The sequence below is a fragment of the Cloeon dipterum genome, chromosome 3 (assembly GCF_949628265.1).
Source record: "Cloeon dipterum chromosome 3, ieCloDipt1.1, whole genome shotgun sequence".
In the NCBI taxonomy this organism is placed as follows: Eukaryota; Metazoa; Arthropoda; class Insecta; order Ephemeroptera; family Baetidae; genus Cloeon; species Cloeon dipterum.
The window spans coordinates 25,055,939-25,072,024 of NC_088788.1; the positions used below are offsets into that span (position 1 = coordinate 25,055,939).

A 16,086-nucleotide genomic window follows, 5' to 3' on the forward strand; every position below is an offset into this window, starting at 1 on the left:
CCATCTCTCTGTAGCATGACAATTTGCAAGTGCAAACGCCCACCTCCCATTTCTGACCGTCGTTTCACTATCATTACATATAAACACACACGGATCAGGGCAACGCGTAACTGGAGTCCTTCGCATAACGCGGATTTTTGTGCTCCATTAGACGGAAATTGTTTTGTGTAGACTCATAAAATCATCGTTAGGAGTATCAAATTGTAATTTAATCTCTATCTAACGTGCCTGTTTCCTTGAGTTGGTTTTTATTTTCATCAGGAAAGAGAAGACTCGACATTTAGATACTCAGCTGAGGCATAATATCTCGTCTCAACAGCTAAGATGTCGTTCAACAATTATGGTGGAGGAGGAGTTCCTAACCCATGGGGTAACTCTGCAGGAAATTTCCAGGCCAACCCTGGAATTGCTGGAATAGGTGGTTTTGCCGGGAACGCAGGAATCAACCTAAACAACCTGAATACACCGCAAGCTCAGCTCGCAGTTGGTTTGATAAGTAATCTGCTGACCATTCAGCAGCAGCAGCAGCAACAACAACAACCACCACCACCAGTCCAACCACAATTGAATGTTCGTCTCTTAAATAGATACATCAATGTATAAAAAATAGGGGTGCTATTAAGTGTCCTACTGGAAAGTATCCTTAGGGAGTACCCCAAAAGCGTCCAAACAGAATGTGTATTCTACGGAAAGTGTTCCCCCCACGAAATATCAGAAAGTGGCCTAACAAAAGCAAACTTTTTTGTTATAGATAGATATCATTCGTTTTTATTTACAATTTTGGATTCAGACATTGCAGTTAGAACTTTAAAAAGCTGTTGTCAATAGAATTTTTCCAGCTACTACACAGAGTTCAAATCATAATCGGTCTGGTTTCGTTTCCTCGCTCTTGGAGCCGTTTTAGTATTCTCAGTCTTCAGACGCCTGGGGTTCTATGTACTCTTGTATACACGCTAAAGGCACTCGTGTCTATTGCATCAAGTTTCTTACTAGCCCTCTGAATTTTCTTGCCCTGCATTAGATGATGTTTCAAGCGTCTTTTTCCGTTCCCTCCCTATCATCATTACCTGTCATGCTTTGATCAAATCTCAGTGTATGCCCCTCCAGCTATTTCCCTCAGTTGCATTGATTAAAATAAATTAATTATTACAAAATAATTATTAATTAAAGCTTATAAAGGAAAAGCTAAACATTTGGGTTTGAAACTCTCAAGTATTTGGTAAGGGCATCGTGGAATACTTCCAGGGAATTATTTGTGCGGTGTGTGCCCATAAATAGAGACATCCTTGGGTTCAAACCCTCTGATCCAGACCCAGTCAACATAGTAGAGCATACTACTTAGTTTGCTTTCAACTTTGTTATTTTTGGCTTCCTGCACTATGCATCTGAACTCACTACATCAGCGGGTCGCAATTGTCCTCAAGCGTTAGGATACTTTCCGGAATCAGGAACACCATTTGGAGGACACTTTGATGGCACCCAAAATATATTTTCCTCTATAATATTTCATCATGCACAATATCTCTGACATTAAAGATTTCAAGCAGTGCCTAAGAATGATTAATGTGTATTTGATGTATCGCTAATGTATTTAAAATTTTGTCTTGGCTTAATTTCAGATGATGGGTTTGGGTGGCATGGGCCCCATGAACAGTGGCTTCAGACAGGGTGGACAGGGCAGTAACCAGGGATATTCGACGCGCAGATATTCTCCCCCACGACGTAGATTCCGTTCGGTAAGTATTTCAAGTGTGAGAGAGGCGTTTCATCAGTGTCTTCCTGGACAACTCGATGGTCGTGTCGTTTTTGATAGGCCACTAATACCTTGCCAAGGCAGTTTTTCCTATCTCAACACTTTGCTACGGATTGTGACTCAAGGCACAATTGGCGATTCAATATCTGGCTATGGCGCCAGATAGGCTTCTGCCAAATCTGGATGATTTAACAGGGGTTGTGTGGAACTTTTCGGGTTGTAGGGGTGTTTAATCTGTTGCCCTAATATTGAAAATCAGATAAGCCTGGATAGCCCTCAGGTGAAAACCGGAGGCTGACAAGCATACATTCTCTGCAATTTCACTTCAAGTTGGGCAACTGACGGATCTCTCCAATCAGTGCGCTTTGCGGTTGCAAAGCGCATTCGTTGGCATCGTCAATTACTCACATGCATTTTCTCGCCTTCGTCCACCACCTTCCACTTCTACCCGGCTGGTTGTTCTTTTTGTCGCCTGCGTAGCCGTCTCCTCGTCGCCACCAGCAAGCACGACGACCAACTGCCAGTAATTCTGGAAAGTCTTATGCTGATAACCACCGCAGGATGCCTGTCAAGAGGTAAAATCATTATCAAACTATCTCCTTTGACGCAATTTACTTCATTGGATGAGGTTTGCAACCAAATGTTCCAGAGAACAATCGCAAAATTTTGGTCCAAATAGCTCAAGACATTTGGATCCTTTTCACTAAAATTGTACTATTCCCGAGTGTCTTCCACCACAATACTCTTCTGTATCCCACTTTGGATCACTATTTTCGCTCCGAGTCTGGGCTTGGGTCCTTGAAAGCTATAGCCGTTGCGAGCTTGTGCTAGAGACCAAATTTTCAAGCTATTTTAGGCACTTCTTACTTTCTGTATTCTGTTGGCAATATTCGGGATAAAATATTAAGTTTCTGCTTTATTGGTGCAGGGACCATGTGGGCTATCAGCAAAATAAAAAGAGACCTGAAGGAAAAAACGAATGGAAGAAGAAACCTGACCTGAAGAGGGATGATGAAGAAGAAAAGCACGAGGAAATGCCTGGAACGGCAGAGTCTGAGCGAGAGCAAGCGCAGACAGCTGATGAGAACAGCAATGCACCAAATTTGGCTGAGGAGGAGAGTCCAGAAGTGACCAAGAAGGAAAAGCCTGAGGTTACAGTCGAAGAGGGAAAGGCTGAGGAAGCAAAGAAGGATAACGTAGATGAAAAAAGCCCAAGTAAAGGGGACAAGAAGACAGAGGACAGGGTTAGTGAAGAAAATCAGTTTAAAACAAATTCATCTTGCCGAATTAGCTATTCAAAACCCGCTAGTTTGTTTTATTGATAGTTATTTAAAATATTTAAATCAAATTTAAAAAGATAGCTATTGTGAGGCTTAATATAAGGTCAATTTGTGGTATACATTGTAGTTGATTTAATTATTTGGAATTTTCAGAGTGCTTCTTATGAAGGACTGCCGGGTGCAGCTTTCCGCTGTCATTTGTGCAAGAAGAGCATGTGGGACGCAAGGGTGAGTGCCCTAATTTTATCATAATGACACAGAAATAATTATGTTATATTTTAGTCCTTTGACAATCATGTTCGCGGAATCGCCCATTTGCGAATGCTGGACAGAGTGGAGAAGGACTATGGCGAAAAGGCCAAGACCCTTCGTGAAGCTTGCCATGTAATTTCAAAATATAATGGAAAGGAAACATTATTAATAATTAACATCTGATCAATAGGCGGAGGAGATGCGGATCCAGCAAGACCAGGAGTACCAAGCCAGAATGAAGAACAAACCTCTTCCGTCGCGGCGTGACTTTTGCAAAATGTGCGATATGGTCATTTACGGTTCAGTCCTTGACCACCGGCGCTCATCTCAGCACCAGGTGAAATAACTCATTTCTGATTATTATACGGGTTTTGACAGTATCTTGCTCTTCAGGCTCTGAAAAACCATTTGCATCCGAAATGCTCGACCTGCCAGATTGATCTGCCCTCTAGAATCGATCTGGACATCCATGTCCTGACTTCAGCACATTTGAAAGTATGCTGGATATGTTTGCATTTGAATGTAGTGCCTCATTTACAAAATTTACAGCGTCTTTTCAGAGACATGCTTAAAAAGCCAAAAGAGGATAAGAGGGAGGAAACCCGTGACAAATCAAAGCAAAAGAAAACGGGGCCTGTCGGAGAGTATGATCCAGATGTGGCAGTTGGTTAGTTTTTTTCTGTTTGACAGGAATAATGTGACTCTAAACTCTTGTCATTGATCTGCAGGGGAGAATTACCTGGTCAAGGTGACTGGGATTTTTTGCGAGCTCTGTCGTCAGTTCTTCTTTAGAACTGAGGAATCTCTTAAATTGCACTGCAAGACCAAAGAGCATCACGCTAAAGTGGTGGCTGCTCAGGTATGTTTAACATAAAATCTGATATTTACGCATGTATCAAATACCCCATTTTTAACAGGCTAAAGTCTTGCAAGCAGAAGAAAAGGAGGCGGAACAAGAGGATTCTGAAAAGAAGGAAGCAGAAGAAAAAAATGGTGACGAGCCAGAGGCAAAGAAAACTAAGCAGGTTGATGATGTGTATGACCCATTCTCTGCTGATGCTGAAGAGATGGATGCCAATGAAGAAAATCAGGATTGCCTCCTTGAGGAGCTCGAAGCTGAAATGGAGAGTGCTCCTTATGATCTTGAGCTTGATACTTCTGTTGGAAACACTGCTGACCCTGTCAATGAGGAGGATGCCATCAATGAGGAGAAGGATGCCATCAATGAGGAGGAGGAGGATGCCATCAATGAGGAGAAAGATGCTGCCAACAATGAAACTTCTAAGGAGGCCACTGAAAACACAGAGATGCAGTTTGACGAGGAATTGGTCGCAGATATGCCTGAAGCAGGAACAAAATCCAATTGCAGCAACACATCAGGCAGGGGCCGTGGTAGGGGTATGCGACGTGGCCGCGGAAGGGGCAGGGGTAGAAGTTATTAGATTGACTCTGCCACTATCAGGACGCTTTCAATGCTCCCTTTCATGAGGAAGAAAGCCTTTATTTGGAAACTATCATCAACTAATAAACCCTTGACTAAACCTTAACTGGTTAGTTTCACTGTGTCTTATGCCTTTATCAATACAAATATCACACACCTGATAAGTTGAATGCTTCTTAGAAAAAGGAATCTGAGTGCCTGTTTTGCTACAGCTAATTCAACCATTTTTATTAACCTATATGTTGCATGTTATACCGCATTAACTATATCAGATATTATAAATCAGCTCTGTAATAGTCAAATAGATTTTCTTCATGTGCGATGATCTATTGCAGGACTAGCATGCTATCACCAAATAATATACTTGTCGTGTACCTATTTGGCAAGCATCCTATCTTGCCCCAAACGTTTACCAGAGTTTCTAGTCATTAATCTTGCTAAAGTTGATATAAATCTCCGTGCCTTAGGACGGTTAAATATACCTCTCCTGAAGTCGACACCAGCACCCACGTTAATCTGCTAGCTAATTTAGCTCAACCGCTCTAATTTGCATAATGATTGCTGTACAGAGCCTAATGAAGAGGTATAATTACGAATTATGGCCTCAGGTACATGTGACTCACTAAAAGCTGGCAAATTGCTTATCTCGCTCTCATTCTCGCAATCTAAAACTTATCAGCCACCTTTTATAATAGCTCATTCAAATGCTGTTTAGCCAATAAAAGCAGAGTAATTGCAAGGAAAGTGTATAATGTTGAAAGAAACTTGACTTCATATAGCATTACGCCCCTAAAACCTACTTCGCTGACGCAGCCCGCTTGACGAGCACGCAACACGTGTAGTATTATCTTTTCGGCAGGGGCTAAAACTAAACTAATCCAGCTGGACCAAGGATTATATTGGAAGATATTAATTGACCCAGTCTTACTTTTTTCAGGGCATATATATATGGCTTTATTGCAGTTTATCACAAAATATGACGAAGACTAAAACAGCACAGAGTACACGTATGACCATAAAAATGCGTCAAATGGAGCCAGCGCGTATCAAAATAATGATGCGATCCCCATTATCTTATCACACTTTTCAACCTCAAACAGACAACTATAGCTCTCGAGCAGAGCACTCCAACTCCATTCCAATTAACAGTGCGTTAGAGCACACGAGATTTGCAGCTCATTGGAACATTTAATATCGAGAATAAATAAAGTGCGCGAAAAACATCCACATCGAGAGCGCCAATGGCACAGAAGGAAGCTGGAGGCCGCAATTGCTGGGCCATCACAGCGGGTATACTCTCCACAGTGAGTCTATTTTCGAGGACTTAAAGCTGAACTCATTATCTTCGTGAAGTTACTTTTACGCAGAATAATTGAGCATGTTGTTAATTTGTTACCTTTGGCCAACATTAATCACTGGAATGATGATGAAGTATGATATTTAACACATTGAATTTAATATGTGCGAAAATAATTGAAAAGAAATGTCTCATCAGTGTAGAATTTTAACAAAATATAGTCACATATAAGTTCATAATTATATCTTATAAAAGAAAATAGATAATTTCAGCAGACATATTAAAATACTATTCTCGCAAAGCTGCGTCTTGGAAATTTGCGATTGGCATCTGTTTACGTGTGTGTTTCTTTTTTAATTCCGTCATTGATTGTGCATCAAGTTGTGGTATTTGATAAACTTATCGATCAGTCACTCAAACATCCGTGTGTGTTAGATTCAAGGAGGATGTTACCTGGCATTGGCTTTAGCAGCGCTAGCTTTGTACTACTGCAAAATTGAAACATCGGCGAGTACTGATAATCCTGCATTTCTCCTCTACTTCATATATTTTTACAGTGAGTATGTTATTGTATATTTAGCTTTTGTTGGAGTTACTTCACACAATCCGTTGATATTTCAGTCTGTGCTATTTTTTACAATATTAAAACAATCTCAGTACGGCTCCAATTGATTATGCACTTCATCTGCAGATCCCCAGTGTAATGATACTTTGGACTCCGTCGTGGAGGGCCAACCAATTAAGTGGCCACCGAAAGAATTCCCAACAGCCACCCTCACTTGGCAATGGGCCATCGCCTACTGCGCCATCAACGGTGTCTGGATATTTACGAGCTTGTTCCTGACAAGTAAGGCGATCAGAGTTTTTCCCTTATTGTCTGCGTCGTCTACACGTCCCCCCCGCCCGTTCACATTATTTATGCTTGCATGCAGGCAGTGCTCAAATTTGTAAAATATTACTTTATGTGCTACTTCTGACTTTTTATTCAAATCGGCAAATTTTCTTTGGGAATATTTCTTATATAAAAGGATATTAAATGTTTTCAAGAGCGGTATATTTAATATACGATATATGGGGTCCCTATTGTTAGTGCAGGGAATTAATAAAAATTTGAATACGCGCGTGCCTGAAATAAATTCATATTACGCACAATTATTTTAAAATATCCCGAATTTAAAAATCGGTTTGTTTCATGAAGTAACTGAACAAATAATTTAATGCGTTTAGTTCAAGAGCAAATTAGTCCAAATTTTAAAGCTTAATCTGGCGTGAGCTAGAAAAGTAATAATCGAACCATTTTATTCACGGAAAAAACCTCTGCAATATATAATGAGTGTGCCAATAAACCTGTGCATTACAATATTTTGCTTGCTCTTTTAGAGGAAACAAAATACTTTATATATTTTTTTAGCAAATATAAATTTTCCCTGGTTCCATATAGTTGCTGGTGCAGTAAGCAGCAAAAGAGGAATATTCAGAATTGCTCTACCAGTTCTATGGCTGATCTCAACCTTGGCCGTTCTCGTAGCTGACGTTGTCGCTTCTATCCTGTACGGTCTCGATCTTGGAAAAGTTCTGGTAGGGCTTAGGTTAAAAACTTTTCTCCAACCAGTTTAAGCTGACCACAAACATTTTTTAGGAAAGCGAAACATCACCGTTATCAGCTCTCTTAGATGTATCGTCGCTAGATCCACCAATTCAACTTTTTTTGGGAAATCTTAAAAATCCTGAAGCTAGTCTGCCATCCGCCGCCCTCCTCATAGCTGTAGCGAGGGGGGGAATTTTGTGGGTCCTCAACTTAATTTTGTTCTTAGGAGTCCTGGTCTCAACAATAAAATCAAAGTAATTGAGTGCTTTTAAAATAATTGAAATTGAATCGCATTTAATATTTAATCATCACTTTTTAGCAAAGCGGCCAAAAAGCAAGTGAACAATCAGCGACCACCTGTGCAAGCTGCCGCCGCCACTTCCGGCAGGCATGGAGATTCATCCTGGCACCAGTCCCAGGGTGGAGTGGCTAATCCTGCTTATGACAAACACGGAGATCATGACTTACACGCCGTGAGCAAGAAACAAACGTTTGTGGCATTTTTGTATAGTAAATTCAACTTCGAAATCTTTGTCTTTTGTCTGTATGTGCGCAATTAACCAGCAATTAATTTGCCCACGCAACTTTTCAAACATTAAAAGCTTGTACTTTGTCATTTTTTCATGTTTCTGCAACATCCAAAAGTATTAATCTTTATCGCTTTTATTACTCTTGGAAACGTAGAACTTGCGAATCGTGAGTCATTTACGATTTTTTGTTTTCCTTGCGTGTTTGCGCGATAAAGAGTAAAGTCGAGGTTTTTCTACAGACGACCCCGTGACGCAGAAATTCTGGCGGCGGAAATGCAACCGCATTCGCACCAAGAACTGCGCAATCAGCGACCTTGGTCATACCTGGACCCTGCTCCTGAAGAGCTGGAGCAAGTGAGGCGCCGGCCGCGAACGCCGCCTGCCGAAGAGTGGAGTTTCAGCCCTGACTCGACCCTGAAGCTGCCAAGAGCGACCCTGGGCCACCCTCAGCCTTCAGCGCCCTACCCTACCGAGCATCAGCATCAAAACCAGTTTTACCACTATCCCTTCCCTGAGCAGCAGTATGGAAATCGCTACCTGAACACAGCCGGCAGGCACAATCCCTACTTGAAATGAGCCAAACGGGCGCACTTGAAAAATAATTTTGTTTTATCAAGAACACCAGCCCCATAACAAAAATGATGCCACGTTTAAATCGCGTAAATAAAATTTGTATTAATTATTTTATATACCCAGTTGATAACGTTCAACAAGTAAACAAAAATAATATGTATTTTTATTCTTTGAATATATTTGTCTTATATTTATACAAGCCAGTTAAACTATGTTGTGAAACGTAAATTATCTAATTTATATTCTTTACTCTATATTTATAACAATGTGAGAGAGCATTCCAATAAAAGTGCATGGCGTAGCGCATGTGATATATCTTATTGAAATGTCATTTATTTTTGCGTCATTTGTATTTTATGTGTATGATAGCTACAGAGATTTGAGAAAATTTTCTCGTAAGGACAGGCGTTCTGCGATGGAAATGGAAATCTCTTTCTCTAACTGTTGAGTCGTTGAATTTTATTCCTATCGATTCTCGACACCCAACTGACGCTTTATTCATAAGATCTTCATATATGTTTATTTGTCAAATTAGTTAGAATTATATTTCTGTCAATTGTAAAATCAATATACGTATATCTCATGAGAGAGGGCAGCAGCTGGAGCTAAAACATTACAAACACAAATCAATTTCAACGAATGTCACTTACAATGAGAACAAGTCTGATTTTCATTTTACTGATGGGAATGAATTTGTTGCATATTGACACGCTAGTACGCAGCTAAAGACCAAGAAGAATGAATTACTCTAAAATTGAATTACCTAGACACGTGTACCCAATAAAATAAAATATTCACGCATTTATATAATCAAGCACCTTTTCAAGCGGAAAACATAAGCGCGATTAATTCAATCGGTTTGCTCAAAGCAACAGAGGAATGTGCATTGTGTGTATATTTATCTTCAAAGGCTAGGCATGCCACAGAAGCCATTGAGGTTAAATAAAAGAGTGCTAACAGTGCGTTTGTTTACTCTAGCGCGCCTGCAGCGCATCCAGCGTTGAGAATAGTCGCACTTAAATGATCAATCACGAAATGTCAAATGTTTCAATCCAAACTTGCAGCCGAAACACTGTGTTGCAATCAAGAAGTTTAAAAGGGGGAATTAATAGGCAAATGCTAAAATTTCAAAATTCCTGCGTTTGACGGAACTGCGTCAGGCATACCAAAGCTCATTTTACCAAAAACATTCTAAGACCATTTTTCCACTATAAAATTTGGAAATTTTGACGTCAGTATAGCTATGACTGAAATTTCCCGCTAGCGTGACTGTTGTAAATGTTAATTTGGTCAATTCATTTTTTTTATAGATATCAAACGAGGAAAGAGGAAGTTTAAAACCTCAAAAGGCGCAAGCGTTCTTTCATGAACGGCACTGTCGAGCACTATTATATCTAGACGCATTTTTACTTGAACGCCTCTGGAGAGGTAGTCCGCACGCCCCAAATTTGATCGAATCATTTTAATTCACTGTTTGAATCTTTTTGCAGGTAAGACACTTCTGCTCAACAGGATAAAATCAGTTTTCACGCTTCTCTCGACTGCTAAGTTTGTAATTATCAACACCGACCACAAGCTAGAGGATGCGCTTAACACGCCTCGCATAGCAATTATAATTGGACTCCCAAACAAGTGTGATTATTTCCATTTATTCAAAGTTACGAAAGCGTTGATCTCTTTATAAAAGCGCAGCAAACCTTTTAATATTAAAAGGCACGTTCCTAAAAATATTTTCTTTTGTGAAATGAAACGAGTGCTGATTTTCGGCCAAGAATTTCTAAAACAATATTAATATTGCGTGGGAAACTATTTTGCTGTTCACTCCCACTGATATCTATCACTTTGTCAGTGTTGATTTTGGCTGTAATGATTGACTTACCCGCGGATATTTACAACCCACGTGGTTGCTACGTATCATTTTTATGCTATACAGAAACACCTTATTGGAGCAGTCGCGGCCAGTTGATAAGCCCGCGGTGATATCACCAAGAGAATTACTTAAAGCTCATCAACCTAAGTCGAAGGAGCAAGTTAGCCTGCAAGAAGCAAGAGGGAAGGACGCACACCATCGATGTCTAACGATATCATGTCACCACACATCAGGGTAGTGGCCCTTTTAGGCGGAACCTTGAGCACAGTAAGTTTCCATTTAAAAAGATCGGGAATCGAATTTAAAAAAAATTGAATTGGTTATTTGGCATTCAAATTTTCCTGCTATGAAAACAAATCCTTAATTTGTATCTTTATATATATATATATATATATATAGTAAAATAAGAATTAAACGGTAAAGAAAAATATTTAGTTTCAAAAGATTATACTTGATAATTGTTAGGAGAAGGATTAACATAATAGGTAGTAATTTTAAATAACTATATTTTTTATTGAAATTTGGTCAAAAAGAGTAAACGCAGTGACATGCGTAAAATTACATTCCGTTACTGACTGGATAATCACTGTTTTAACTAACATACCGCCGTTAAAGATTTTTAGTCTCACATAAGAGATTATTACAAAAAGGTCGAGTCAGCTTAATACCTAATAACCATTCCAATAAATTAACTTTTCAACTTCAAAAAACAACTCATTTGAACAATTTTATATTTTTTTGACACAAATCTTTCATATTATTCTTGTTTTATATTTTAATTACCTTGATAATTTAACAAAAGTAATTAAACATCAGAAAATTTTTAATCTCCAGCTTTAATGAGCTATTAATTATTTATCTTGATATTTCATTCCTTGTTATTATGAACCAAGTTTTAATGTTAATAGAGAAGAAATTAATTTATTTGAAATTGTTACAACTTCGTGCACATAGTGTGCTTCTACCTTCAGTGTTTTTTTTTTAATTTTTTTATCATAGAAAAATGTTGGATTTTATAAATATTCATAGAAAAAGAAATTCAACTGAAAGAACGAAGATGAATAATAGAAAAATATTATCTTCGTTGAGAACTTTCAATCCATAGTTGGCAGTGGCAAATATGTGCATTGATGTGAAGTTAAAAGTTCTCACTGTTATATTAATTGGTAGAATTTTAAAAAGTCAAACAGATAATTTCAAAACTTTCGCCAATAGAAGATTGCTGATTATGGCAAATGATTCACTCGTTATTCGCGTCAGCTAGTTCTTCCTCCGTTTTTGAAAGCTTTTGTATCAATTTGTCAAGGCGTGGTGGATTCGCCTCAAGAGAACAAACAGTCTGCGCAATTTGGTCGATTATCACCGTGCATTTCCTCGACTATTTTTTTTTAATCTTTTTCCACGTTCCTATAAGCCGATAAACCCTCAATTAGTGGAAATGAATGACGGCAAAATATAAAAGAATTAAAAGGTCTCAACTGTAGCACTGCGTTAATCCTAAAAGTTTGTTAGCAAATAATATATAGTCATTGATAAGGGATATATGCCTTAATCCCAATTTAAGGCATTAATTTCGTTTTCAAGGGTAAATTGAAAACGGTGGGCATTTGATTTCCTGTTCCTGTAGATTTTTCTTAATCAGCCAAAAACTCTGAAAGCTAAGTAATAAACACTACTTGCGTCCATTTTTACAGTTTCAAGCAATATGTTGGGGAATAATGGCCCTTCTCGGAATCATCGGCCACGGCGTTTGTGACATGTGGGACAAATCTAGCACGTTCTTAGTTTCAATGCAGGAAATGTATTTCAGAAGTAAATTTACAAAAGAAGGTTCTGAGGAGTTAATAATCAAATCTAACCACTTTTCAACAGGCGAAATCGAAAGTTGCCAAAATTTTACGAATCCCAATAATCTAACGTGGCATGGGAGCATCATGGCTCCGCAATCAGTTCTCGCTTGGATGATCGTTTTCCTCATCTTCAACTGCCTTTGGTTCTTCGCTTCAATTCCGCTGATCGCTGGTAAGTAATGGAGAAATTGAGAAAACACGCATATTAACCGCACCAATCATAATTCACATAATTTTCCTGATATAATTTCATTACTCGCGCCACAAATACACATTTGTACTTCCCAGTCGTGAGCGCGCGTGCAGCACTCTCACTCATTTCACGCTCCATTATGTCGGCCGTACTCTGTCACATTTTAGGAAAGGATATTCATTTCCTTTCTACTTAATTATGAGAGTTCAGTCGAGCAACTCGTTGGGAAAGGAGAAACAATGATGCGCCTGATTGTAAATCACGAGCTGCGGTTGCTTCCTCGAGAAATATTGAATTATTTATGACGGCCATTTACAGCTTGGAAGAACTCGAGACAGTCCTTCACTGGAATTACAACTTCAATCTGGTGTGTGGTGACAGTGATGGTCCTTATTGTCGATTTGGTTGCATGTGCCATGTTTGGCTCAGACTATGGGAAAATAATCACGGTACAAATATAAATTAGCAATACGATCATGAGAATATTTCAATTATTTCCTTAATGAGAGGATTTTATAACTAATTTAATCACGAAGAAAATGTTTTATTTTAAATTTTAAAGCATATCATTTTTTTAAAGGTGAACTCCAACTTCAAATTAATTTAGTTTTGAACCTAAAACATTTGCCGAAAACTTATATTTCGGAAGTTAAATTAAAGACTTTTTTCAATTAAATTTTTATTGTTTGATCTTATTAATTGATAAGCCAGCAAAAAATTGTTTAAAAAATGCTGATTGAAACTGAGATGTTATCTAAAGATTAATGTCTAATCCGTTCTAGACGTCAAATCTTGCAAGCTTTCGATATTTGGCGCCACCTGCTGTCATTATGACGCTGGCGGCTCGAGGATTTGTCCTTTGGTTCTTCAACCTGGGTGTGCTGGTGTACCTACTTTGTTCTCTTCCCGACATTCGCAAGTACAAAAAGGTGTGCATTCTTGTTTACCTACTTTTGCTACGGTAAACTTTATTATTTTTTACTGTCCAGGCGCTAAAGGATCAAAAGAGGCAGATGTCTATGGCCGAAATGTACGGTCCACCCGCCCCTGGGCACGAGTCCTATCATAACAGCGGGTTTATCGCAGACTACCAAAGGTTTGGGAGAAGCCTATTTTGATTTTTTCACTTAGAATCCCGAAAATGCTCTAGAAAATGGTTTGAAATTGATATTTATACATTTAGTTGAAGATTATATATAATAGAAAAATGAATATATAAAAAATATATGTACTTTTTTAAGTTGTTTAAGATATACATTTATAAAAAAAATGATTTTTACTGTACAGCAAAAGCATTAGTTTTTTATGGTAAATCCAATTTCCTGGAAAAAGCAAATTAGCAGGTAAGTAATTAAATTAAAAAATAGCTTTGAAAAAATGCCAGATATTCTGCGCTTCATGCTTGCAACAGAGCAATCCAATTTTAAGGCTTTTTGCATTAACCTTCTAATCTCAACATTGGCTGCCGCACTTGGCTTTCAGGTCGAGCATTTCCCCGCCCCGCGGCTTCAATTCTTACCCAAGCGCGGGTCGCCTTCCTCGTCCTGACTACTCGCCCCCGCAAGAAAAGACTAACAGGTACTCGTCTGGAGTCATGCCTCGGTCACTCTCCCCGGCCAAACAGCCCCGCAGAGGAAACTACAAATCAGGTGCCAATTTAACTCGGCTTTGAACTAAAACAACTGTACAAAAAATCCTTTGACGCATGACTTTAATTAATATAAGAATCGCAATCACCCTACAATTCACGTCTTCTTAATTCACGTACTGAAAATTAACGACAGAGACCGCACATTAATTTTTGCGTCTGGCGGTTTTGTGTGGCATGACTAATCGTTCGCTCTCGTGCACTTTTCAGGTTTCTGATCTTGCGGTGCTGCCTCACTGAGCTATGAAAAGTAATTACGCCGCTGCTTCTAACGACGCTTTTCAATTTTTTAATCACACCGCCACTTACATCCACACGCGCACACTACTTTCTATCGGGGAAAAACGCGGAGCGCCGCCAGCAGGTCCTTTGTCGAAAGTAGCCATATATTTATAATTGATTTAACAAAGTGACCGGTTGAGCGGAATGATGACCAACAGCAGAGCCACTTCCTGCATCTTCATTTTACAACTGCGCGAAAAATTGCAACAGGTGCATTGAATGCTTCTTCTCATGTTTCGTTCCAAGAGCATCTCATAACGGACTGCTTTCATTTGAAACTATTTTTCTGTGACACGATTGTGCCAATTAAATGCTAGGTTAAGATGATGTGAGTGTGAGTGGCGCATCACCGTTTTGACATGAACTTTCTCGACAAGATTTTCTAAGAAAAGGAAATTATCTGCGACATTAATTGAAGACTCCCTTCAAATTACACTTGAACAGAAAACTTTGATTGCGAAAACGATTGGAAACTTCTTTTAATGAAGGTTTCTCGGTATATTTGAACTGCGAGTTCTTTTGAGACAGCACGTTCAATCAGTGTAACGGAAACTTGTGTGGGTGTGTTCTCGTGGCATTATGAGTGATACTTTTTTACTGTCCTAACGTGGCATTATAAGATTAGTTCTAAAAACAAACTAATTTAGGCTATTAAAAATTAAATTTAAATCAAATTTATTTAAAATATTTTATTAGATCCACTTTGTTTAAAACGAGAATGTGTGAAAAATATGCAAAACAATATAATCATTATTGAAGATTGATTTTGTTTAAATTAAAATAAAAACGCTACCTTTTTAATAAATTTATTTGAAAGTGCCTGCAAATACATACTATGGAAAATATCTGCCAACCAATCAATACGCTTTCTATGTTTGGGCAATTCAGAGCTTGCAGCTTAGTTTATAATCCAATAAATACTTCAGCACTAGCATTCAACACGTTTTTCGCTCCGCTGGCGCTTTTGTGTGTGCCGATTTTTCCCCGAATCGATCGTAATTTAACAAAGGTGCAACGTTATTTTCGAAGCCCAACATTGCGGCCAGCCGGCGGAATAATTCACTGCAAACAAAAACTCAATAATTTGTAGCCAACGAATTCGCCACACCTGTGACGCTCCGCTGACCTGATAGTGTCACTCGCACACTCGCGAACCACAGAGAGAAAGAGGAAGAATGCAGATCCGGCCCGCGGCGCAAAAGCATTTCAGCGAGAGTACGAAGGACGTTACATGTCAGATGAATGATCCGGCGAGCACATTGATATACTTATTGGACAAACAAAAACGAAACCGAGAAGACGGACGGGTTCATTACTCATGCAAAGAAAAGAAATTCGTTTGATAATGCGTTGTGGTAGGACAGCTGCCGCGCTGAAATTGATTGGTCCGCTGAGATAAAAGGGAGAAATGCGTGTAGAGTTCACCTGCCTGGCCGAGATTGGTGCAGGAGGAAGGAGAAAGGCCTTCTCCTATCATTGAGTTTCGCAAGCGGGCACGTGGAATGCGAGCAGGTAAAATTCTAATAACA

General features: G+C 39.0%; 3 protein-coding genes across 3 annotated transcripts; all 3 read left to right on the forward strand.

Moving 5' to 3' along the window:
• Positions 1-64: 64 nt before the first annotated feature.
• Pep (Protein on ecdysone puffs) lies at positions 65-4,832 on the forward strand. The gene is made up of 12 exons (XM_065485624.1): positions 65-203; positions 262-570; positions 1,620-1,736; positions 2,234-2,328; positions 2,682-2,997; positions 3,187-3,261; positions 3,316-3,417; positions 3,476-3,622; positions 3,679-3,780; positions 3,835-3,952; positions 4,014-4,144; positions 4,203-4,832. The coding sequence occupies exons 2-12, from the start codon at positions 325-327 to the stop codon at positions 4,725-4,727; spliced, it is 1,974 nt and encodes a 657-aa protein (XP_065341696.1). The 5' UTR covers positions 65-203; positions 262-324; the 3' UTR covers positions 4,728-4,832.
• Positions 4,833-5,788: 956 nt separating this feature from the next.
• LOC135940655 (uncharacterized) lies at positions 5,789-9,034 on the forward strand. The gene is made up of 7 exons (XM_065485627.1): positions 5,789-6,030; positions 6,459-6,579; positions 6,715-6,870; positions 7,465-7,601; positions 7,663-7,865; positions 7,931-8,101; positions 8,381-9,034. Exons 1-7 carry the CDS (start codon positions 5,968-5,970, stop codon positions 8,715-8,717), a joined length of 1,188 nt encoding a protein of 395 aa, XP_065341699.1. The 5' UTR covers positions 5,789-5,967; the 3' UTR covers positions 8,718-9,034.
• Positions 9,035-10,126: 1,092 nt separating this feature from the next.
• LOC135938944 (uncharacterized) lies at positions 10,127-15,317 on the forward strand. Its single transcript, XM_065483012.1, has 9 exons — positions 10,127-10,204; positions 10,648-10,851; positions 12,279-12,396; positions 12,457-12,606; positions 12,946-13,076; positions 13,410-13,556; positions 13,617-13,723; positions 14,110-14,276; positions 14,486-15,317. Exons 2-9 carry the CDS (start codon positions 10,786-10,788, stop codon positions 14,491-14,493), a joined length of 894 nt encoding a protein of 297 aa, XP_065339084.1. The 5' UTR covers positions 10,127-10,204; positions 10,648-10,785; the 3' UTR covers positions 14,494-15,317.
• The last annotated feature ends 769 nt before the right edge of the window (positions 15,318-16,086 follow it).

What these genes read in the sequence shown, in the direction of transcription:
- LOC135938944 (XM_065483012.1), top strand. Translation starts at nt 10,786, where the DNA reads ATGTCTAACGATATCATGTCACCACACATCAGGGTAGTGGCCCTTTTA. An exon ending in TTCAATTCCGCTGATCGCTG is followed by an intron (nt 12,607 to 12,945) that starts GTAAGTAATGGA and finishes GGCCATTTACAG; the next exon opens with CTTGGAAGAACTCGAGACAG. An exon ending in TTTATCGCAGACTACCAAAG is followed by an intron (nt 13,724 to 14,109) that starts GTTTGGGAGAAG and finishes CTTGGCTTTCAG; the next exon opens with GTCGAGCATTTCCCCGCCCC.
- LOC135940655 (XM_065485627.1), top strand. Translation starts at nt 5,968, where the DNA reads ATGGCACAGAAGGAAGCTGGAGGCCGCAATTGCTGGGCCATCACAGCG. An exon ending in CTACTTCATATATTTTTACA is followed by an intron (nt 6,580 to 6,714) that starts GTGAGTATGTTA and finishes CTTCATCTGCAG; the next exon opens with ATCCCCAGTGTAATGATACT. An exon ending in TACGAGCTTGTTCCTGACAA is followed by an intron (nt 6,871 to 7,464) that starts GTAAGGCGATCA and finishes GGTTCCATATAG; the next exon opens with TTGCTGGTGCAGTAAGCAGC.
- Pep (XM_065485624.1), top strand. Translation starts at nt 325, where the DNA reads ATGTCGTTCAACAATTATGGTGGAGGAGGAGTTCCTAACCCATGGGGT. An exon ending in ACAAGAAGACAGAGGACAGG is followed by an intron (nt 2,998 to 3,186) that starts GTTAGTGAAGAA and finishes TGGAATTTTCAG; the next exon opens with AGTGCTTCTTATGAAGGACT. An exon ending in TGACTTCAGCACATTTGAAA is followed by an intron (nt 3,781 to 3,834) that starts GTATGCTGGATA and finishes CAAAATTTACAG; the next exon opens with CGTCTTTTCAGAGACATGCT.